General features: G+C 45.6%; 1 protein-coding gene across 1 annotated transcript in view; it reads left to right on the plus strand.

The window, feature by feature from the left end:
- LOC119378773 (cytochrome P450 4V2) overlaps positions 1-23,821 on the plus strand; it is a 59,638-nt gene extending 35,817 nt beyond the window's left edge. The window contains exons 13-21 of the mRNA XM_049411977.1: positions 1,630-1,715; positions 2,955-3,154; positions 8,568-8,637; positions 8,746-8,872; positions 10,271-10,423; positions 13,449-13,622; positions 14,132-14,198; positions 22,723-22,899; positions 23,592-23,821. Of these exons, the coding sequence (XP_049267934.1) occupies positions 1,630-1,715; positions 2,955-3,154; positions 8,568-8,637; positions 8,746-8,872; positions 10,271-10,423; positions 13,449-13,622; positions 14,132-14,198; positions 22,723-22,899; positions 23,592-23,779 (1,242 nt within the window). The 3' untranslated portion in view covers positions 23,780-23,821. The remainder of the gene's footprint in view (positions 1-1,629; positions 1,716-2,954; positions 3,155-8,567; positions 8,638-8,745; positions 8,873-10,270; positions 10,424-13,448; positions 13,623-14,131; positions 14,199-22,722; positions 22,900-23,591) is intronic.
- Positions 23,822-25,213: the final 1,392 nt, after the last annotated feature.

The raw sequence follows: 25,213 nt of genomic DNA on the forward strand, positions 1-25,213 counted from the left end.
CGCGCCGTTCGCTCTCTCTCGCCACACGGCGAACGCTGAGGCGATGGCGCCCACTCTTGCGCTCAAGTAAATGGACCCTCACGACAGCAGACGACGATGCACGCCGACACGCCGAGACCGTAAGGTGTTTCGCCCCTAAAAGCGGCCGGCCTCTAGTAATAACTGCGAAGTAATGAAATTCTACACATTTCATCGGCGAAACCGCAACCGAAACATGGAAGCGAGCAACTGCTACATTCTTCTGAGACGTTCAAAATGAGTGAGCGTCGTTATATCAACCATCAACCGACTTCCTTGTGTGGGTGTGCCGGCTGTGCTTGCAATTATAGCTCGCGTGGCATATACGTTAAGGAACGCGGAAGAACTACACCTTTGTAGTAGTTGTTTTGAACAGTGACGTCATTCTGGTCGTCTGCTTGAATGCGTTCATCGGTGCTTTGGTTTCGGTTTCGCCGTTGAATTTGGTTGAATTTCATTGCGCCACAATAATTACTAGAGGCCGCTTTTTCTTTATCTCAAAGTTGGGATGGGTTATTCGCATGAAGAATTCTCCCATTTGACATAACCTAATTCAACTAACTAAAACTCAATTAAATTAATTTTCGCAATTACTCGCCCAAATGATGTCTTTAACCATCTTAAGATACCTGCCGCTACAGAAAAACCATTTGTGAAGGCAACGAGCAAATATCGCATTTTCCTGATTTTTGAGGATGTACATTTCTTGAAACACCCGGTATATATTCTTTATTCTCCTCAGGTATATATATTCTCCTCACGTACGACTTCACATGTAACATCGGCGTATAGGCGATTTAGACATTCTTCTTGCAAGTGGACAGACGATACAATCTTTCAAATATTCCATTCATATCAAAACATGTCGTTTGGTTTTTTAGTACCATCATGACTTGAACCACGCAGTCAGTATACGGCGGCTGCGGCTACTCTCTTTCTTTCTTTTTTTCCTCCTAAACGGCCAGGGATTCGTTTGTTGTGTCATCGTAAACGGCGCGCCAGTAATGAGATGTGCTTAAAGCACTCTGGTACTCTATGACCTAATCTTCTACCCGTGACACGCATGTGCTGAATTCGCGCGACCGTATTGTCCACAACTATCACGGTGACTCTACCTTTCATAAAAAAGCCTCATTTAGCTAAGCGGTCCTATATAGAAGTGCGAACTTCTCATGAAAGTTTATCGAAGACAATAGAGCATTAACGTAGCATTCTTAAATTGTTACAATAATGATGATGACAATGTTTGTTATATTGGCTCGAAGAACCATAAAATATTTAGGCTAAGACAGGTGTTCATGTCCGTACATGCGGTCATTGTGTGGGTGCTCGCAGAGCGAGAAAACTTTGTTTTAACGTGAATGATTCGAGCGTGGCGCCAGCGTCTCGTTCCGGCTGCTATAGAAGACACGATGTTCGGGGCTGCAATGGCCCGGCGAAACTGAACAATGAGAGCGCCATTCTGGCGCGGGCTTATGAACAAAGCATTAGATAGTTGAGGCAGCACTTCTGTTAGTCTTATGTCTCACTTCCGTGCTCCAGGCACAAGCAAATATTAGTTTGAAACACTCTGTGATGCCTAACTCATATCTTTTGTTTCTGTGACAATAGGCTATTGTCCGCTGCGAGAGTAACCTTACGAAGCCATTTGTGTACGGTTTGTTGAAAACACTGATGGGGACCAGCTTGTTGACATGGTAAGTATTCAAGACCACCACTTCAGTTTTTGTGCTTATTTAAAAAATAAATTGTGCTTCATTTCGCTCTATTAATGGAATCGCTACTTAGGGGGGGGGGGGTACTAATATACAAGTTTTCGCAACAAACTTGTAAAGCGTCCCTAAGAAGGCTTTTCGAAGTTATGTCATGCAGCGCTCAGGCTACAACTAGAGTACATTACTTGCACCTTAATTTAAGTGAGGCACCTTACAGCAAGGGAGCTAACTGGTGATTAAAGAGTGTCCTTCTCCAAAACTGCGCTTTCCTCTTCAACTACGCCGAAGCGTTTCGACCTAAGCTCTGCCTTCTACGATCGTCCTCCGACACCCGGAAGATCGCGGAGGATGCGCTTCGTGCTTGTCTGGTTGACTGATTTCTGAGTCACCATATGCCGCCACAAACCCGGCTGCTCACGTTTTCTTCTCCGGTATAAACGCTAAGATGCCGATAAAATCGGTTACATGAGGGAAGTCGGGAAAGTTTCGTTATGGCAGCGCACTGCTGTCTGAAGTGATGTGCGTAATTAAAATGTTTTTGCAAAAGGTGCACTTTGTGCAGAGCACTTAAATCAGTTTGTTACTGCTCCGAAAGCCGTCAGAGTTGCCTATGATAAGCCTTGTGTAACGCATTTTTTAAAATCACTGTTTAACGCGACCGCCAATGACTCATTTCCCACTTTCTAATTAGAGGCACACAATGTGAAAATTTTACATGTCATTTGAAAATTTTTAGTCGGTAAAAGGGCATTACCACTTCTGTCTGGTGGACCAAATTAAGAGTGTACAATTCATTTCTATCAAGCGCTTTAGTATCACTCGCGCAATATTGCAAGCTTGTAACTTCTTTGGAAATATATGCAATGATTTGATTTTTCGCATGTGAATGAATCAATGAAAGAATGAATTCCAACTCCATATTTTCAGTTCATCGATTGTGTGTTAAAATATGTGTGCAGAAAATTCTCCAATAGAAACCATGGTTGTTGCCAGTACACTCACAAAAAGCGTGCTTGTCCTTTTCCCTGAAGTTGTTCATACGAAACTTCAATCAAGGACGCACCTTGTGCAAGCGTTAGTAAGCATAGACTACGTATATTGCGTTGGACTGCATTTTCGCATGCATAATATGCTTGTCTGATTACTTCCACTACCGCTAAGTGTGTTGCGTGCAACTGTGTGGTGTCTTCCTCATGGACATTTCTTTTTCTCACAATACAGTAATAAAGGCATGTGGCGAAGTCGGAGGCGAACTCTTAATCCTGCATTTAGCACTCGGAATGTGTGGTCATTTGTTCCTGCCATTAGTCGGAGAGCAGAATCACTGGTGTTAGAAATTCTGAAGAACAAAGCCGTTTACTGCAATAATTACTTTGATGTTCTGGGCATCCTGACGTCGACAACATGTGGTGTACTGCTTGGTGAGTGGACTTACCTTACCCATTCGATCACATTAAGTAGTAGGTAGTTTACTTCCATTGGATGGTACTTTGCTTCAAACTGGGGAAGACGCGCAACTTTATTAATAATATCTGGGGTTTAACGTCCCAAAACCACGATATGATTATGAGAGACGCGGTAGTGCAGGGCTCCGGAAATTTCGACCACCTGGGGTTCTTTAACGTGCACCTAAATCTAAATACACGGGCCTCAAAAATTTTCGCCTCCATCGAATATGCCGCCGCCGTGGCCGGGATTAAAGGGACACTGAAGGCAAATAACAATTTATGTCAGAGTGAAAGCTCAATGTATGACAACGTCTAAAACGGCAATATTACAGCGAAAGCTGTTATGAGATCATTTCAGCGGCCGTTTTTGGCGCCGTAGTTGTCCGCCGCCGCCGCCGGTGTCCGTAACCACTATCGCTCGAAATAAGAAAACAAACGAAATAAGAAAAAAAATTTCAGGATGGAACGAGTTTCGAACCTGGGCCCTCTGCGGTGGGAGCCCAGCATTCAACCTCTGAGCCATGCCGGTGCTTGAAACTGCATGGCAAAAAGACCCTATACAGGCTTCATGTCGGGAAGGAACCACATTAACATATGCAATATAGCGTGGTAGAAGAGTAAAAGAAGCACCATGCGTCGCACCTGTAACCAGGCGTCACACAATGCGAATTGCGCAACGAGTAAATTGTTGAATGCTTCCAACCCATTACAAAGGGTTCCGCCATAAATCTTCATCGTCATCAGGCACAGCATTAACAAAGTGCGCATGATGTCTTACATGCGTTTAGCAGGTACCACGGCTCTCCATAGAAGGACGAAAAATGGCATAGTGCCTGCTTCCCTACTTCTCAAAAATTACAATGATTTATAGCACAGTGGGTTCCTCGCAAGTGCACTTGTATTGGTTGCCAAGGAAGCCCATAAGCGCATGATCCATTTCCTCGGGGTCTCAGTAAAGTTTTTCGCCCCCCCCCCCTCTCTCCCACGTCAACGTATGTTATACAGCATGGCGGGAGAAGGAAATAGCGACCGGGCGTCACCCAATGCAAATTACATAACTGGTGGGCCGTTTAAAGCTTCCAACCCATTACAAAGGGCAGAGCCATAATTCTTCATCGTCATCAGTCGTCGCTTCAACAAAGTGCACATAATGCCTTACAGACGTGTAGCTGGTGCCTGGCTTCTCCGCAGAATGACGAATTTTGGCTTAGTAGGTCCTTCCCAACTTCACAAAAATTGTGATTTATGACGCAGTGGGTACCTTGCTAGTGTACTTGTATTAATTAGTAGCCCCAAGAGAGCTTACGATGGGCTCTAGAAACGCCGCTCTTCCAGCTTTCGCTGTGACTGTGCTGCGGTTTCAGCGCAGGCCTAGCATTTTTTATCAACAGCAGTGCCCTACTTACCGAGAAATTAAGCTGAACCTATCCCACGATGTGCGCCACGAGCGGCACATTTTGGAAATGATCCCGATGACGTGAGAGAGTTCGACTATAATTAATCACTCGTAACCAAACTAGCTGCAATAAAAAAAGAACCTTCCGTGCATCAAGATACGTAATAAAATGCTGCTTGTTCGTTTCTGTTTGATTAATGGAAAAAAGAACCTCTTTGGTGTTGCCACGGGGAACGGCGCGCGTGGTTCAAAGGTTCCGTTTTCGCCGAACTGCGCTTCGTCTGGCACCCTGCTTTGCTCACGCGATCGCGTCTCTGTGGTAGTTTCGGTATCGCGTACTGCCGCGTGTGTTCTGCGCGCTCGTGATAGTCGCTCTGACCGAAAGTTCGACAAAATGCCGCATGCATGTGATGATGCCGGATGCCCGATTGGCGCATGCCGCCAGTGCACGCGCCGTGCAGTAAAGGCGGGCAACGTTGGGCACGGCAGCAGTGACGTGAGAAACACCGTTTTCAGGCGGGTGATTTGAAGTGCGCTAACGCAATTCGGACCACTACAACGTGATTTTATTTCAATATAAGCACTCCCTTGGCACGAAAGTAGCACTACGAGGTTTCTGGACCGTTATTTCAACAATCAAATCGAGTTAATATTTCCTTTTAGTGTCCCTTTAAGAGGCGCAACTTTAACGCAGCAGTTGAAAATGTAAAACAGAATTACTTTTACAAGCAGTTGTGCACACGCCATGTACCAACATGAATTCCAGAGAAATAATGAAGTTAGGAGCAAGCTTTTTTTTTTTTAAAAGTTTCCGGCTGAAGGTATACGTACAGAAATGTTGATGCGATAGGATTGCTGAATTATACGATTGCTTTCTTCCTGTCTCGTGTAAGTACTTCAGGAGAAAGAGCACGTTGAAGGAATACACGTGTAAACAACCAAAAAATATACTGTACCGAAACGATAATGGGGCCCCCAGCACCATTCCTTCTCCTGTCTAAACCCATAGCTGTGGAGTGATGCAAGACTTTATCGAAATTCAGTATATCCAGGGGCCGAACTTACAAATATTTTCCTCCGCAAGTGTTGCCTGCGAGTAGCCGGCGCCCTTCGTTATTATTACGCACTAAATCAAGACTGGCCAGCATCCGCATCTTCTTTGACTGCGAATACGGCGCAGGACTCGTTTTAAACTTATTTTGGGTGGGCCTGAATTCTAACTCCTGAGCTGTTTAAGCTCGGAGTAAGGCCGGCATTGTAGAAGACTCGGCGGGCATGCGCCACAGAAAGCGGTGCTCCAAGCATAGCATAGCCGTGCATAGTAAACGTGTAGCAAAGGGAAGTGAGGGTGAGGAGGAAAGAAAGGAGGAGGGGAGAGGTTAAAGCATTACATAGCCTTGTATAGCTTAGTTTATGCGCCACAGGCAGTAGGTATGTGCCAAGCAGTTCTTGGCATAGCCTAGCCACGCATAGTATCGCATAGCAAGAGGGTGGGAAATGCAATTGAGGGTAAGGAGGAGTGATGTGAAGGTGAGAAGGAAGGAACGGAGGAGGGGAGGGCGTAAAGCATGACATCGCTAGATTTGCATAGTCTAGTTTAGCAAGGTGACGGGAAAAGGAAGTGAGGGTGAGGAGGACTGATGTAAGGCTAAGGAGGAGGAAAAGGAGGAGGGGAGAGGTTGATGCATAGCATAGCCATGTATAGTATAGTACAGCAAAGGTGGGAAGGGAAAGTGAGGGTGAGGAGGAGGAGGGAAAGGAGGAGGGGATAAAGTATAGCATATTATTGTGTAGTAATGTATAGCAAGGGGGGGGGAAAGCGAAGTGAGGGTGAGAAGTGATGGGCGGGTGAGGAGGTGGAGAGAGAGTACGGCATATCATAGCCATCTATAGTATAGTATAGCAAGGAGGAGAAAAAGGGGAGTGAGGGTGATGAGGAGTGATAAGGGGGAGGAGGATGGGAAGGCCACCAGCTCCACTTTTTCCGCAGCCTTCGCACAACTAGTCTGTAGCTGCCCCAATTTTTTATTTGCCTACTACCAGCACTGGATAATGCTGGCTAGTATTGGCTGTATTAAGGCTAGTGTGTGCCAGTGTTGTGTAATTTATTGCTAATGTTGGTTATACATTTGTGTTAATATTAGTATCAGCTAGTGTTGCCAGGTGTTGGCTAAATGATGGCCGGTGTAGGCTAAATTATGCTATGCGCTGGCTAACATTGCACGTTGTAGGCTATCCGCTTTTATTACAGTGACATTGCAATCAACCAATCAAAACCCAATTATGTTCTCGCGTATTTTTAGCTTCGCCTTCAAGAGTATAATGCGATAGTGTAATCGGGCCCCGTGCGCATCGCCTTCTCAATTGTTAGCCTAGCTTCGGTTCTCCGTGCATGCCTCAACCGTGCGGCAAGGAAACGAACGTCTGTGCACGTAACATTGGCCGTTTAAAATTATCCTAGAATGTCTACTGCAAGTACAGTTGCGCAGTGTCCACTAAGCCATTATTCTTCCTTTTGCGAATCAGCGAAGGGCCCACTACGCGTCCTTAAGGCAACATGCGAACCTACGCAGCTGCTCGTTTTGTTGATGCTTTTGCTGCTGATGATTATTATTATGTCTGAGCTCCTTGTAATGGGTGGGTCTTTAAAACACCCACTCGATCGTTGCGCAATTCACATGTTTTGACAGCTGGCGCCATTCTACGCTTCTGCCACGCAATATTACATGCTTTAAGACGACGCCTCCCACTTCATGTCATTCATATGGTGTTTGTCTTTTTCGGATCAGTTTCAATCAATGGCGTGGCTCTGTGGTAGAATACCTGCATGCTACGCGGAAGGCCTGGGTTCGATTCTTACTCGAACAGAATATTTCTATTGTTTATTTTATGTTCATCTTTCTCAATTTTCAATGACGGACAACGCTGATTTATCGCTCACAACCAACGACGCCGACACCGGAATTACTGCGAAACCAACTCTCTAATGCTATGCGTTAAAACAGTTTTTACGCTATGTCGGTTCGTCAACTCAAGCAAATCTGTCCAGGGGGCATATTATAGCGAAGGCAACAGGTAAATAAGAAAGAGCTCTTAGGAACTAAAATCTTCCTCTACTTGGCACATGTTTCCTATGCCACAGCCATTATAAAACCTAAACAACTAATTCGTTTTCTTCATGAGGGCGGTCGCAAATGTTGGTTTCAAGCGAACGGATCGAGCTTGCAGCAATGGGGAATGGAATGGCAAGGAGGTCAACCTACGCATGTTAGGTGTTGCTGCGCTGCGCTAAGAGATACGGGCATACATATGTCATCATAAAATGAAGCTTAAAGGGCTCCTCACCAGCCTCTGAAAATACAAAACATAAAAACCCCCAGGCGGACGAAATTTCCGGAGCCCTCCACTGCGGCGTCCCTTATAATCATGTCGTGGTTTCGGGACGTTAAACTCCCGATATTATTATACTGAAAATACAAAACACGAGTGCGTTATTCTCTCCTGGCGTCTTTCTGGCGCACTTCGTGACGCAAGAACGGTGACTCGCGTGGCGTCATTACGGTACATACTCTCGATTGGTCCATGTACGCAAAATATCAGGTGTGAATTGTCTCCTACACTGCTTTGCCATGCAGCCGCCCACTCGTTCTTCCTTGCCTCGTATGACTATCGTGCGCGATCAACTGATTTCAATTCATTTTGTGTGTTTCCGACTGCGCCATCAGAGATAACAGCGTATAGCCGACGAGCGCGAAATCCTGATGGGCACAACGCTTGGTGCTGACATTGTACATGTGATTTTGAGAAATAAGGGGCGAGGGGGAGATAGAGCCCGTAGGAAGGGTAGCGAAGGCGAGAAAGAATCCACTGCCTCGTCTTTGAACGCGGGCTGGTGAGGGGCCTTTTAAGTCGGAGAAGAAGCACCACTGGGTGCACACGGCAAATTTAACGAAATGTTAAAAAACACCTTTTTTATATTTTTACTTGCAGAAACAGTCCTAGGCGTAAGAGTAGACCACCTGGACGTGCAAGAGATGGGACTAATGGAGGCATTGAAAGGGTAGCGATCTTTCTTGTTTTCTTTTGGGCCTTCAAAAAGTTACCTTCACTTCGTGTATGAGCGGGCGGAGCACTATTGTAAGGTTTCCAACGGCTTTTCTTGCAAAAGGTTCTGTGAAGGATTCATGTCTCGGCTGGTCAACGCATTCTATTGGTCGGACTTCTTATACGAGCTCACTACTGAGGGCAAATATTACAGACGGTGCTGCGACAGATTGCGAGACTACAGCCGGGAGGTGAGTAGCGCTCTAGTTTTCGAACTAGCATTTGTTAGCTTGATATCCTAATCAGTTGTGTTGACTGCGCTAAGCATGAACTTTATTTATTTATTTATTTATTTATTTATTTATTTATTTATTTATTTATTTATTTATTTATAAGCCAACATTAACCCAGCTCCAACGCCATTCATGATGATGATGATGACGATGGGTCTATTATTGCGCTCACTCACTAAGGAGGATGGGCCAAGAACCAGGCGGTAGTAGGTTTGTGATACGGGCCTATCAAATTAAGGAAAACAGGGAATTGAAATCAAAATAAAAACCGAATAAATGAAAATAGCAAACGAGCAAGGGGCCAGACTATTAGATGGAATTTATGTAAAGAATAGATTTAGACAAAATGGACTTAGAACAGGCAAAAGGAAGAAATAAAAGGTAAAGTAACACGGCAATCGTTTTGTTTCATTCACATGATCGAACACAGCGGAGCAGACATCCCAGTGATCATAACATGCGCCCAAAGATAAAATTACTCGTGCACTTATTGCTCATCCTCTCTTATGAAGCGGAGCTTCGAGGAATATTTTTCTCTGACTGGAATATCGACTGCAGGATAAAAATAAACGGTCTATAGCTTCAATTTAATTACAAAATTGACACAACGGGGATGCCTTGAGACCGCTTACATGTAACCATAGGTTGTGGTTTCGGGACACGCCGACGACAGGGGTGTTTTTTGTCCACTTTAATTCATTCATTCCAATTTATGTCGTAATAACCACACTACAATTAAAAAAAGAGCAAATAATGTCTCCTATCATTTCCCTGGTTTCACTGTCGGTAGGTTTCATTTTGGTTTTGTCTAATAAGTGGAAATTAACTACCGAGAACTTGCGTGCATTACCAAGAACTGCGCTACTTAAATGATGCATTTGTTTCATTCATTATAGATGATCTAGTTTTTGTATTATGTAAACCATTGAATCCTTTTTTTTTTCGCGAAATACCAGATATGTACTTTATGCACCGTTGTTTTCTGCTGCCTGTGCTTGTTGTTTTGTTTTGTTTTCAGGGTTGATGGGGCTCGTCAAGTTGGTTTAATGCAGCTTTTTTTCCCCTTCATAACCAACCATAAATGTACATTTTTTATCTACTATGTGGATGAATAAACGCCAACTCCAATCGTGTCGAATTGCTAATTAATTCGCTAAGGTTAATTCGCTAAGCGATTGAGTACCTATTGGAACCGTCAAGAGTGCTGTGTAATCAAAGATATTGACCTAAAGGCCTTACGAATTTCAGCCGGAACCGTGCCGGAACGAAAAAGACAAAGACTGATTGTTGCTGGCGCTTACACGTAGGTTACTTTCTCAGACGAACCATGTCAGACGCGTGGCTTCGCTGTTTCAGATACTGCTGAAAAGGAAAGAGGCATTGAAGGCCAAAGATGCCGCAAAGGACTACACAGGGTCTTTCCTGGATATCCTTCTTCAAATGCATTTGGAGGACGGATCGATCACGGAGGCGGAAATCCTCGACGAAACAGTCACAATATTCGCCGCGGTAAGCAGTACGCCACTTACTTCTGAATGGATTGAAGTCTAGTGGGCCTAGTGGGTGTAAGGCTTTTTACATTCCAATGACGAGAAGTGACATTAACATACCTAATGGCGTCGTTGGCAGTCATTTGGGGAGAGCCTATATTAACATTTCAAGCGTATATCGAAATATCACCCGCCGCGGTGGTTTAGAGGTCATGCTGTAGCGCTGGATGGCAAGCACGAGGGTGCGGGCTCGATTCCCGGCCACACCGAGCGCATTTCGATAATGGCGGAATGCAAAAACGTCAGTGTACTTAATTTATGTGTACGATAATTTATGTGCAAATTATGTGCACGCCATGCAAACGCTGAATGGTCAAGAATTATCCGCAAGTTCTAGTAGATTGAAATTAAACATTGGCACGCTCTCAGCGTTCTCTCTATTAGCCCCGAGGAGTTGTGGTGGCGCCGCCTGGCGGGAGGCCTGGATGACGTCACGGCACGGACTCTTCGACGCCCGCCGTGACGCGCCGGCATATCATGCGCGTGCTTCGTACGCTGTTCCGCTGTTTGCGCTTGCTTTTTGCCTGGCTCAAGCTTCAGAAGAGTGACGAAAACTGCATCGATAATGTTCCTAGTAAAACCACGAAGAGCTATACATTTTTTCTTCACAGTCACCAACGGTGCCCGTGCTCCGTCGTGCACACTTTGAAAGGGATGATCAGGTTTGTTGTGTCGCGCTGCGAACCTCGGGGATGGGTCTGATTCCCGACCACAGCAGCCGCATTCCGTATGCAGTATTGGCTTTCCCAAAATATGTAGAAAGCGCTCGCCTGAGAATACCGCCGCAGTTGTTGTGTTTGTTTTCTTGTGTACTCGCTCAGTCATCACGTTGTTCAGTTTCACGTTTTACTCGAAATAATTTTGGGGCTTCATTTCACTACAAAAACAAGTTGAGGTTAATCGCAGAAACTTCTTATTGTTGTCAGATTGGGTCTTCATGCAGCATCGCAGCAACGGCGCTGTTACACTTGTATAAGTACTAGTTTAGATAGCCAGCTCGTAAAATATTTTTCCTTGCATTTTATATAACTCTGAGCATCATCAGCCTTTATGCGGACATGACGTACGAGATAATTGACTCATTGAGGCGAAGGACGTTTAATTATTACGTGGGCCACCTCGCAGAGAGCGCCATCGAAACAGTTCATGACGCTCATTTCGACTTTCAGGTGTTTGTTTTGCAGACGATTGCTAACAGTGCTCCCACGAGAATTTAACATTACCGCTTGTGACCGGGTGGTTGATCGGACCAGCAGTTCACGCAAATCAGGGTGTACGGCCACATAATCCTAGACGAGTGTTGAGGAGAAATCTTTACATACATAATCCAAGTATACTAACATCTCAGCATTCCCGAAACCATTGTGTGTGTGGCAGTATTATTTTGTTTAATGTTCCGGATGTATTAACTGATTCTTTATGATAGACAGATTCATCTAAAGTCTGCTGTAGTAGAAAGCGCAATTATGTCAAATAACCTAGACAATCTGCAAAGGCAGACATAACTTGTACGATAAACCGCAATGTAGTTAGTGAATTGAAAACGTCCTCATTTCATTTGTAATTCTTCGGGACGCATGTTCTAACCATGGAGTTCACGCCAAGTTGTAATGAAGTTAGAACCATTAGCGTAAATTTTATTAGCACAGATGTCTTGGAATACGCGGTGAATACATCGAATGTCTTGCTATCGTGCATCACCATTTTCACAGTGAGTCTTCCGTTCGGACGGGAATTCGCCCATCATAAGCTATATTATCCAAACTTTCTACAACTTACTTAGCTTTCGCTAGTAGTGTAAACTTCCACCTTCTACCTTGGGATATTTGCATCGCAAGAATGAGCAGTCATCACCACCGTATCGCGAAAGAGCGGATACGTGGCGGGCGCAGAAAAAGGCGATCCTCGGCCGCGGAGCAAGCGAGTCCTTGCCGTGACGTCACATCGCCGCGACTGCCGCGACGCCAGTGTTCGTTCTCGGGGCTAATAGCTCCTTTTTCAGATGTGAAGCATCTTATGGCGGAGTTCAATGCGGTGGTGGTGGTGGTGGTGGTGTGCGGCGTGGCCACCCTTACTGCGCATGCGCGAACCTTCTCCACTTCCCCTCTCCACTCTCTCTCCCCCCTTTCCCTCTCCACATCACCCCTTCCCTTTCCCCTCCCTTTCCCCCTCTCACTTCCCTTTCCCACCCCTCTCCCCTCCCCCTTTCCCTTTCCCATCCCCCTCTCCACTTCCCCTCTCCCCTTTCCCCCTCACCACTCCACCTCTGAAATGCGGGCTCTACATGCCGAAACACTGCTTCGCATCGCCTCATGGTCCCCTTTAGCGGGAGATGGTGTGATTTTTTTAATTCCTTCCATTTCTTTTCTTCTGTTTAGCAAAAGACGAACGCTCGTTTCACACGGCTTTGTGGAACTACAGAAGCAAGAAGTGTGTCTGTCTGAGGAAAACATTATATATTGCGTAAATTTGTGACTATTGACCTTATATATGATTATTCCAATACGTCCGTTACATGACAATGCAGAGGATATCATGCACCCGTGCTCGTACCACAGCGCATTAGGCAATGCTACAGGCACTTCAACGACTGTTCAGTCGTTATCGGAATGTACTATGACCTGATGAACCTATTTTCAGCCTTTTCATCGTGTGCTCTATAGCTGCCGCTGTCCTTGAGCGATGCTTCTTTCTTCTATGTGTTCTTTGGTATAAAGAATATTTGTGTTCTGCTTGAAATCGCGTTGGCTTCTCCAGTTTGATAAAAGGGCTTTGTTAAATTCCAAACGACTGTCGTAAAATGGTTTCTTTGGAACGTCAGTGATGTTTTGTAAGGGTTCCTAACGACCATCCTTGAACTTCGTATGGTTCATAAACTGCCCTCCGGAACATCTTGTGAATCAGTAAACGAGCACTGAGTTTGATGCGGCTCGATGAAGCGCGTTCGGTTAGGCTTATATAAAACGTTTTTTTTTTCCTTAAAGGGCTACGATACCACCGCTGCACTGACCGCCTACTGCCTTTACCTGCTGGGAAATCATCGAGACGTTCAAGTTGAGTTACACGATGAGATCGACAGAATATTTGGAGATGACGTACACAGGCCCGTGACAACCGACGACTTGAGGAGTATGAAGTACTTGAGCTGCATCATAAAGGTAACCATATCGAATCCAGTCTAGCCGGCTGAGCCGCTGGTGCTCCGCGCGTCAACGTGTCGGTCGTGCAACCTTTCTCGAATGTGCAGCAAGGACATCAGCTGAGCAAGCACAGATGGCTTCTGGTAGCTTCCTGCGCGCTCTCTTCTGACACGTCTAATGTCGGAGGCCGCGTTGTCTCGAAGTTCCCGAGACTATAGTTGAAGTAAAAGGCAACGCGATGGGTCTGCGCATTTCGTTCTGCATGCGCAGTTCGTAACGCCGGCGTTGTGACTGCAAACGTTCACTGTCATCGAGTGAGCTCTGTTCGTGTTTGCCTGTGCGCGCGTGGCACTATGCTTGTCAATTTACGGAGTAAGTAATTGTTTGCTGCAGTACATGCGGCCGATATATATACGAATTTTACTTTGCGTAGTAAAATTTTACACTGGTAGTTTCTAACGCATTGCTATTGCTATAATACTTCGCTTTTCGGGCTAGACTGTGACATTTCCCCCATTTTCTTTCAGGAAACATTGCGCCTTTACCCCTCTGTTCCTATAATGGGACGCTACATAGAGGAAGACATGAAAATTGGTAAGAACTAACACGTTTGCCCATAATCATGCCTTAATAATGTCACTCATGCTAACATATGTCAGACAAGTGTGGCTTACCCAGGAAGCGTTGCTATTCTTTGCTATTTAAATGTTTGTTATGATCAACAAAAATCAAGAACCGATACCTATAATTGACGTACACTGGTATGACACATCTGTAAGATTGATTACTTGGAGAACGCAGATGGTCAGTGCACTTGGTCACTATAATTATGACACTTGAGTCCGAGCAGAGCATATATTCACACATCGAGCGAGTGCACATTGCAATCGCAACTGTCGCATTGGCGGCATGCTGGTAGACGATGAAGAAAAGCGTCATTTGAATTTTGATGGCAGTGTCGCTCGGCAAATCGGCCAATGCATTATACACTTGTTATTTTAAATGTTACCAAAATTGCTTTAATGAGATTAGTTGCCAGGAGCGAACCAGAAAGGACATTACATTAAGCCCTTGTTTGAAAGTCTTGACTGTGGACGAGCATGGGTGCTTTTAAAAAATGACAGATTTCGTTGTAAATGAATAAATGCTGTTTTCATGACGAGAAACGCTTAGACGTCTTATTTACATAAGAGCTGGTTTCACTATTAACGCCGACCGCGCGCTCGCTGATATTTAGTTTACATGAAAATTGTAATCCCCTTTTCTTGTAGCACGAAGTCACAAAGAAACTCTATGCGGACTTCTATGACAGAAAGCTTCCAAACTGACACACAATTCGTTCTGTTTTGGGACTCCAACCTGCGCCTGTCACAACACCGCTAATGGGAAGGCACTCACCGGGTATGTTCCAAGGGCTGACGTATCGGCCCTCCAAAATGCACCACGAAAGCACAGACAATTTAAGAGTAGGTCCTTTTAGCGCGCCAGCGAGCGCCGGTTGTGGTTTAAAGAGCCAAGAGTTGATAACACAAACAAAACATATTCTCAATTAAGGCATTTTAGATGCGAAGCATCTCTTGCTCGGGGGTATGTCCCGCGGCGTTGGCCTGGGCGTCCGCACTCACACTACGCATGCGCAACTCTCCTCCTTCCCTCTCTCCAACAGCTGCACGTTACTCTCTCCACTTCTCTACCAGCACCTGCTTGCGCTTCTCCAGCGCTCTCGCTTCTGCTCTCACGGCGCATGTGCAACTCTCCTCCTCTAGTCTCCTCTCGTTCAAGTGGTAGAGGGCTGCGCGCGTTCAGTCCAGCGCTTGCTTCGGTTGACTCCTCTGAAATGCGGGCTCGACATGCCGGAATTCTCTCCTGCGCAGCGCCGCCATGAGCGCCAGCACATGCGCGTCCCCTCCCCCTCTCTCTCCTCTCCTACGCTGTCCCCCTCTCGCGCGCCTGTCGACCGCGTTCCCCGCTCGCCCTGTGAGAATTAACGGCCAGGCTAGAGGGAAGACACGATGCGCGTACTGTTCCTCTTCGCGTTCCACGACGCGAGGTCGGTATGCCCAACGAACGCCAACGGAACGCAATCGTGCAAGTGCTCCGACTTCGCATCGCCTCATAATCCCCTTTAGCGTTAGATGGTGTAATTTTTTTTCGTTGCTTTGACTTTCACGTATACTATCATCTGTGAAAAGGAGTAGCCGGCGCTAGACAAAAGTGCCAAAATCTCCTGAACACTATACTATAATATTTAAAAAAAAAGGCAGTACAATCATCACGCCAAGATGCACACTTCGCTGGTTCAATCCCAATACAGCTCAGATGGGTTAAGCAACAATTGGGAAACAATAAATAATTTGCGCTCAAGTACAAGCCCTCGAGAATAATCGCGAACACAAAGTCATTTCATATTCACCGGCTTGGCGAGTCCCTCCACGTAGACTGCAGCGCTGACCAGTCGTTCCCTTCCGCCGTCGGTGATCACGTCTCCTCTCGGCGACACTGGCTTGAAAAATCTTCACTGCTCGCACGGCGTCGTTCCTCAGCACTTCTTCCTAGACCGACCGACTGATCGACGGCACTACATCATAACACAACACGTCTTCTCTGTCCGCCCGAACCGCACACTTCTACATCCCAACTTCTTTCACTGACTGACCGACAAACTACCGTTGCCGCGCGCTTATATTAGGTTGCGCCCGGGTTCGCGAATCATCGACATGAATCATCTCCTCACAGCATAGTGAAGGCTTGGGGAAAGGGCGAGAAAGTTCCCGGATGTTCGACTTGCGGCGGCGGGCGTGTGTGTGGTAGAGTTGCTGCGGCTTCGCTCAACATGGAATCTTGTCTCGATTCTCGATCTTTCAAGGCTTTGCGCGAGCGCTTGCTTCGAGCGCGCTGGCTGTCGGCGGTCGTCGGAGGGGGTTAGGGGGCTGTGCTTTGGAGAAGCAACCGTTGCTGGCTTCTGGCGTCGCGGTGCGGTGCGGGCTCTGTTGGCGCCGTGATTTGACGCGCTTTCGAAGGCGGTTTAAACGCTCGCTTGTGACAGGGACCAATACCTTTTCGGGGTGGTTGCTACGCCATCTGAGCTAACCAGGAAGCCAGTGGGTGGCAGCATGAGCGCAAATCATTTTGGTACTCTACATGACCAGGGACACTGAATCTAGCAAATTAGTTCCATGGAATCTCTGGAGACAAATTTGTGAGAGGGACGACTTGATATCCAGCCGTTTATGTAATGAAGATACAGAAGAAATTCATATAGATTTTCCACAAAGAAAGCTTCCTTGTTGACCAAAAAAGTACCAGTGCTGATTTGCCACCTTCAGTATCAATACTTGCCCTATTCAGGAAGGTTTAGTTCTGAGTACGTCGTATAGAATTCATTTGAAGCTTCGCGCTGCAAGGGGGTGGATGTCAGATTTTGCGCTCTTGAACTTTCCTCCACTTGCAAGCTTCTGCAGAAAAGGGGTGCTATGCAGGATGGCCCGAGTTTGGCTAAACTCGGAATCTTTCCGAGCTCTGGCGACACTCTTTTTTGCACGAGCTAACAGTACGAAAAGGTCAAATCCATCCCTCAGCGCGCGCTGCGTCCCATTGGTTCCGATGAAACGCGGCGTCGCGTCAACGGCGGTCGACAAAGTTGGGTGGTGTTTTCAAACCAGAGGCAGCTTCTTTCATTTGTTTGTCGTTCCACTTAGTGCAGAAGTGCACCATGCAAAAAAGTGTCAGAAACTTTTACTAACGATACTTTTTAGAGGTACGGGGGCTGTTTAAATTAATTTTCAAGCGTTTATTGCCTGCACTAGGTATCCTTTAGAATAATAAGCACCGTGTTGGCCTCTGTAATTAGCTCCGTCCGAGCGCCTCACAACATCGCGGCCGTAGCTAATCGCCGAGGCCATGTGTATAATCATCATGATCGGCCTGTACATTCTAGCACGTTGCTCGGCTGGCGCGTGCTCTTTTCGTCCTCTTGTTCACCGTCTCCTCGCTCCTCGAGCACGTGCGCCCGACTGATTAGCTAATTGGCTGGGTTATATACCTAACTAATTTAATCAGGACATGCTAAGACCGAGCTAATTAAGCCACATCTTACTAAGACCATGCTAATGAGGCCATGTAAAGCTGAGACCTAGCTACTTAAGACCATGCTAATTAACACGACGCTAATTAGAGGCGCGCTAATACGAAGCTAATAAGGACATCACTCATAAGATCGCACTAATTACGAACACACTAATTAGTGTTACGCTAGTTAGCGCCATGCTAATTATTACTTGCTAATTAAGCATGATTGATTATTGTCATGTTAACTAAACATTACCGATTAAGACATAACTACTCAATTTAATGTTAATTAAGACCTAGCTAATTAATACCACCACAATTGAGGCCGAACTGGCGCGGTCTTCACCTGAAGCAGACCGAGCAGACTGAGTAAACGAGCCACGTAACAAGCTGGAAGAAGCTAGGTGATCACAACCTCCTCCGATGGCTCCAGCCTTGCAGAAGTAGTGCAAGCTGACCAAATTGTTTTACATGCAAAGAAGCTGCTGCTTAGCGTCCACCGCATGAAATGCTTGACAGTCACACCGGCACTAAGACAGTCACGAGTTCAACTGGGGCCTTTTCAGAATCAACGAGTTTGTACCCGAGTTCGCGCTTCAGTCAGTTTGATTGACAGACGCCCGCGGCGAAGATCGGGTCTGCCTACAGCGTTTGCTCTTGGCGAGGAGTAGTGTTCACGCCGCAACGCCAGCGAACGGCACGCTTCATCTATGAGCTTAATCGCACAGACTATGCACAAACGCATGAAGAACTAAAAATTATATCATCACGTGACTACGATGTCTCGCATTCAGTTTCACCGCGCTCACGACGTACCACTCACAGCCATGAAGCAAGCACCCCTGGTGGCATTTGCGGCGAGAAATGTTACTATTTACTTATTTGTGAAGACATTGTTTCTACCGATTCGTTACTGCAGAAAAAATCTTCAGACGTGTGGTGTAAGTAGCAGTAACCTGTCCATTTATTTATCTGTAATATTCGAGGGAAGCGAAATGAGCTGCCCGAGAGCGCTGCGTGTGCGCCCTTGTTGCCTTCGAGAGTGGAAATTTCTATGCTGCAGGTGGAACGAAAGAACTTGCCCGAAGGAGGACAAACGCCCACGAACACACCTGTGGGAGGCGCGATGTTCAGATTGCAAAAAGGTAGCGTGACAATCACGCTGACGTCGCTGCACTGTTGAAATGTTGACTGAGTGGAGGCGCTGACGCGTTCGCACGCGGTGTTCCTTTGAGAACCGCCGCAAACGCCGCACATACGCTTGTGACGCCATGCTCGTTCTTGTAGCCGTTTTTATCAACGCTGCTATCTCGCGCTGCGCCCTGTCTTCCTAGCATGACCGCCGTAGTACAAGCTCGGAGCAAACTCGTGCGCCCGAGAAGCTTGGGCCGTCCTGCATAGCACCCCTGTTTTGCCGTTATTTTATATATATTTAGAGTACTTGCATCGAGGCTATTCGTACTTCAACATAGCCAAGTAAGTGCACGATTGCAGTCGTGTGGAAGTGCGTTGCACAGCGAGTGTCACTGAACAGTTCCGTGAGTCAGCTTACGAATGGTCATTCCTCAAAGTGACGCTATATTTTTCAATGCACACATAGGCATCTCCGACGCACAAGCGTGCACAAACAAACAATTGTAAAGAAGTGTGCATATGCAAAGCGCAGTGCGTATGGTCGTTACAGAAAAAGTGTAGAAGGGAGGGAGACAAACAGAATACGATAATGCCCAATCTAAAAAAATAAATCATAGGAACGCAATCAAAAATACTTCTTAGAAAATTAAGGCAGTCAATGAAGTTTAACGTGACAATAAATGCAAATAACTAGTTAGGTTACACACACATATATATATATATATATATATATATATATATATATATATATATATATATATATATATATATATATATATATATATATATATATATATACTTGAGAACATCGTCAACAATAACGACAACAGCGCTTTTTTTATCGGCATACCAAGACAGAAAATTCACCAAGATAGTTGCAATTCAACAGGGCATAGTGCTAGTCCAATCACGGCATAGGCGTATTTACCGGGGGGATGGGGGGGGGGGGCGCTAGCCCCTCACTAAGAAATGCTGGGGGGGCGGAGCCCCCCCACTTTCGACAGTGGCACTGTGGGCTGCACACTGGGAAACCATGAACTGAGGTGAAGTTTTGCTTCTACACAGCAATCACTTACCTATATAATGAAATTTGTTCTCCGCTTCTGCTGCAGAGAACGTCTCCCGTGTGTCACGACCACGCACTGTAGATTCTCTGCGGTGCAGGCCGCCTATGGAACGCTTTGCTTTACAGCATTGCAGAGAATGCTGAGTAGGGCCTCTTAACGTTAGAGCACTCTGTCATGATTTTATTCTGCTGTGCCTGGCCTGAAATTTACATAATCGACGACTCAGATACGGGAAGGAACCAGTAAACGTTTCATGGACCGATCAGACGCTCTTCTTCTTTCACGAAATTCTTTTTCTTTCATAGGAAAGGAGAGACCCCGTAGTGGAGGGTTCCAGAAATTTCGACCACCTGGGGTGTACCTAAATTTAAGCACACGCGCCTCAAACATTTTCGCCTCCATGGAAAGCGCGGCCGCCGCAGCCGGGATTCGATCCCGCGATCTGGGTTTTCTGGACTAAGGAGACTGAAGTGACAGCCGGGCTAGTTGGTCTTGAGTCATCTCGAATTGACTTGCGCAAGGCCAAATATAACTCGGACAGCAAAGAAGCACATACGCGCAGCGCTGTTCATTTCTCTCCCTCTCTTCCTCTCTCTCAGCAAGGATGAGTTCACAGAGTTGTACACGCGCACAAACAGCTCAACATCGTTATACTATACAAGTGAACATATTTATTATATTCACATGAATCCATCTCGCCAGCTGCTATGAGTAGCCGCTGCAAATGTGATCGGCGGACAGCCTTCTTGAACTACATTCAAAATGAGACACTGTCCGTCTAGCCGAAAAAATATTTAGGTATTGTTCAGCGTACTAATGCGCTGTTTAGTGCGCGAAAATCACATTAACGCCACGAGATTTCACAAATTTGTGATGTCGCGTAACAAGCACGCGATTTTAAGCCACACCGAAAATTTCTGACGAACGGCGAAGAACCAATGATCAAAAATATGCCGTATTGAAAATAGCGTATTTTCTTATTTTTTATGTAGTCGTGCTCGAGTGGTCATTGCGCAATGGATCAGTTTGGGGTCATTTGTTGTACCGCGTTACGAGCAGCTGCCGTGTGCATGACCCAGAAAATTTCGACCAATCATAAACCCCTAACGACCAATGCGGAAGGGGAAAAAAAAGGGGGTGGGGTATTTTTACTTTATAATCACCCGTATTTTTTTTTTTCAAAGAAAATTTGTGCTTACACCGTTTGCATAGGCGTAAATACTTGGAGGGGCCGGAAGGCCTTCCAAGCAAAGTAGAAAACAGCGCAATACAACGAAGACAATGACCAAACAGAACCAGCGCTGTTCATCGCTGGTCCTGTTTGGTCTTTCTTGTCTTCTATTATTGCGCTGTTTTCTACTATGAAGTTCGCACACTCCAAGCAAAGTTGCAAATACAAATACGATGAGTATAAAGAATGTACTACGCCCCTATTACCACAAATTCTTACTTGAAGAGAAGTTGTGGTTGACATGTTAACAATAATAGTAATATAGCAATAGTACTACTAATAATAATTCGCCAGAAACACTAATTCGACTAGGAGTAAACAAGGCAAAATATAAGATGCGTAAACCTAAATATCTGCCAGAAAGTGTAGTACTAATTACGGAAACGGAAATCTACAGTCGCAGATCCCTACATAAAAAACGCAATTATTAGTGCGCAGCGCCTAGACGTTAACGAAATTTCATTGAATGATACAAATCTATGCTACAGGGGAGGCCGCCTCCGGCATCATTGTATTTATTCATGAAGTCAATAAAACTTCTGTTGGGCCTGGTTCGTACATAGCTTTCAAGATGAAAACTTCAGCGCAAACCCCGACGGACCACAAATAATAGATGACACAAGCACAAGTGCCAGTGCTTGTCTCATCTATTCTTTGTGGTCCGTCCGGGTTTGCGCTGAAGTTTTCATCAAGCATAAAGTAGTGTGGGTAATTTATAAAAAGTGTTGCTTGCAATACTATAACACGCATAGCACGTATATATATATATATATGATTGTCACAGTACATGCTATGTAGGACTGACTGTACTTTTTTATGTAATGTATGTTACTGAACGCTGCTAACCAAATTTCATCTCTATATATGACGAACCACACCAAATTGAGCGCGAATTAAGTTCTCTCTCATTATCTCTCTCTCTCTCGCTCATAGCAAAAAGATGATTGCAGTGCATTGTAGCAAGGAATAAAATGCGTTTATATAAGATTCCTGGAGAAAACATCCTATTGGCGTGAACATTGGTCGTGCACATACTCGCATCCTTCGTCCGAGTAAGAGCCACCAATCACAAAGGCTGTACATTTGGGTTTTGCGAACGCCAGATTCCATAGCCCATAGCAGGAATCAGTGGCGCATACGCCTTTTCCCGAGGACACTTCATTTTTAGTGCAACAGAAGTGGGTAGTGAGATTTGTCCAATTTCTGTTGCACATACCTGCGCTAGGCACAACCTGCCTACGGACATCCGTTTCGCCTCGGCCTATACAGCTTAAACATAAAGACCGTTGTAGGAGCCGATAAGCGACAATGTCTTCAAAAAACAAAAATGTTTTCAGTGTCATGGGCGCGAGTTCGCTCTCGTCTGCAGTTCTATTCACAAACGTTATCACATTCAGAACTGCAAATTTTCCAGTTTGCAGTTCAATTTGTTCAGTAAATATGCCTGAAAATCAATAGCCACCGTATCCGCACCACCAAGCCGGTCACCACTCATTATTTTTGGACTGCCTATGTTTTACAACTGCTCTAACAGCATGCAGTAATAGTATTGCAAATCAGGAAACTGCTGTCAGATGCTTTGTTTTCACCGCGAGCGTTTGCGTTACCCTTCTCCCAGGAAACCAACTGATACCAAAGGGAACAATGGCCATGGTTCTCATCTACTTCTTGCACCGACACCCCCGCTTCCACAAGAACCCGACCAGTTTCACACCCGACAGGTTCTTAAGCGACGCAACACGGCCGCAACCGTACGCCTACATGCCATTCTTTGGTGGACCAAGAAATTGCATAGGTAAACGCGTGCTTTTCATATTGCAGCCTTGGAAGAAACAATTGGTTTAGCAAATAGCGTAAATATTCGAACAAAAGCCTTTGAAACGACAGCGAGATACGGAACGCAAAGTTAAATGCTCGTAGTAGATACAAAAAACGGAAAGATAAAGCCGCCCTGGAATAAATTTTGGGATTCTTGACTATTTATACCTGTACGCATCATTAGACTGTTCAACTCACGCAACGTATCGAAGACTTGGTCTTTTACTTTAGATGTGAACTGAAGTGAACAAGATTGTTCAGCAAAAAAAATGTACTTTTCTATATAAAGTGGTGCTGTTTTACGAAGGTTCTAGCAGTTATCGACTGCTTAAAAGGCTGAGGATATAGGCGAATGACGATGTAAATAGAGCGAACTTTAGCTTTCGGCTACATGGTTGTAGACAGAGTATGGAACAAAACAATATAGCTGCTCATCAAACGAAAACGACAATCTGTGGGATACAAGCAGCTCGGCGCAATATCAGAAAGTTTGAAAAGTATGTTGATATAAAAAAACGCTGCGTTTATTTTTTCCCCTTTTTTCCATGTGGGATATATCGGCCGCTAATTTCGGGTCGTTTTCTATCACGCAGAATTCGCGCTCATTTGTTTTATGCTGCCGCGTGCCAAATTCCTCTACTTGCCTTCATTTAGTCAAACCATTTCCAGGTCAGCGTTTTGCGGTGCAAGAAGCAAAGATTGTGGTCACTCAGCTTATGCGCCACTTTGAGATCCACTCGAAGCTTCCCGAAGAAGAGTTGCAGCTGGAACTGGGCATCGTTCTGAGGCCATCACAGGGACTTGAAGTGAAGCTCACCCCAAGAAGACCTCGAAATCCGCTAGAACACGCCCAATGAATATGCGCGGCGATTTCCTGTCAACCAATTAAATTAGAGAAAGTAACGTGACTGTTTCCTTTTTTTCTCTCTCTACACTGAACGCCAGGAACGAAAGGCAGCTGGAACCATTATAGCCATAAAAAATAGCCACACATGTTTTCTGTGCAGCACACACATAAATTTTTCCAAGGACCAACATCCTACCTAACCGTAAGAAACAACCTAACTATTATTACTAAAGCGAAAGCCTCAGATGCCTAATCAAACGCGAAGACTGACCGTTGACGTCGGCGGCATCAACACGAGTGATGCAAAAAAAGTATCATCATCACGTGATGACGTCACAAATCGCCAAAATTTGTTACGTCACACGATGACGTCATTTTATGAAATTTTCGCTTGGTCATAGGTGGGCCCGTCACAGAGGCAGTGCATAACCAGCTCAGGCGCGGAAAGCTTGCCGTGCATTCGATCCTTGAGGCAGTAAGAAAACTACGTTACGTGCAGAAATATCTGTGATGTGGGCGAGAGAGGATCAGTACATCGACTGGGAAGAAAAATAAGATGGCTCTAGCCTTCCAGTCGTCTTAGGTTAATGCATAAGGGACCCTGTGAGTTTTTTCCCTTTCCCATTACTCCGGCGTGGGGTAGCCAACCAGACACTTTCCTGGTTAACCTCTCTGCCTTCTGCCCTTCTGTTTTTTTTTCCTTCCTATTATTCAGGTATAGGAAAAATGAACAAAACCCAAGAAAAAATAGCAGAATGCCTCGCTGTTCTTTTTTTTTGTTTGTTTGTTTACGTGACGGAAATCTTTGTGCTTTTCGCCATTATAATGATGTAGCAATTATATTAACGATGTACACTGGTGAGATTACATCAAATATAACCGCGGTGTGTAACGATGCCGTCAACGCATAATGTTGACTATTCTAATAGGCGGTGTTTTTTTTTTTTTATTTTTTTTTTTTGCTCCAGTAGGAAAGCGATCACCGCAACAACCTAGACTTATACACGCGTCAGTCCTCGAGATCGCCGTAGCCACCGAGTCACCGCAGCAGGACGTCGGGGTTGTCTTGGTACTCTTCACTTTCCACTAACGAGATAAAAGCGTGAAGCGAGCAAAAACAAGCGCCTTCAGCGAGTAAGTCGCCTTGGTCTCAGCATGGGACGTCCGGCGGAGGAAACTCGGAAACTCACAAAAGAGACGGTCATGACGGCGAGGCGAATAGAAAGCGTTGTGATGCATACACGGGACATTCACGGACGAATGAACACACGCACAGGATCAATTGTGTAGCGAATGACAGCGGCGTTGGGGCTTCCAGTCCAATATGCGCTGGCATGGAAACTGGCCTTGTATAATATACGCCGTTCTTCGCCGAGAAGCCGTACATCCTCTGTCGGCATTCCTGGGCCCCTAGAGAGGCACGGACATTCACTGTTCCAGGCGC

The sequence above is a fragment of the Rhipicephalus sanguineus genome, chromosome 1 (genome assembly GCF_013339695.2).
Source record: "Rhipicephalus sanguineus isolate Rsan-2018 chromosome 1, BIME_Rsan_1.4, whole genome shotgun sequence".
Lineage (NCBI taxonomy): Eukaryota > Metazoa > Arthropoda > Arachnida > Ixodida > Ixodidae > Rhipicephalus > Rhipicephalus sanguineus.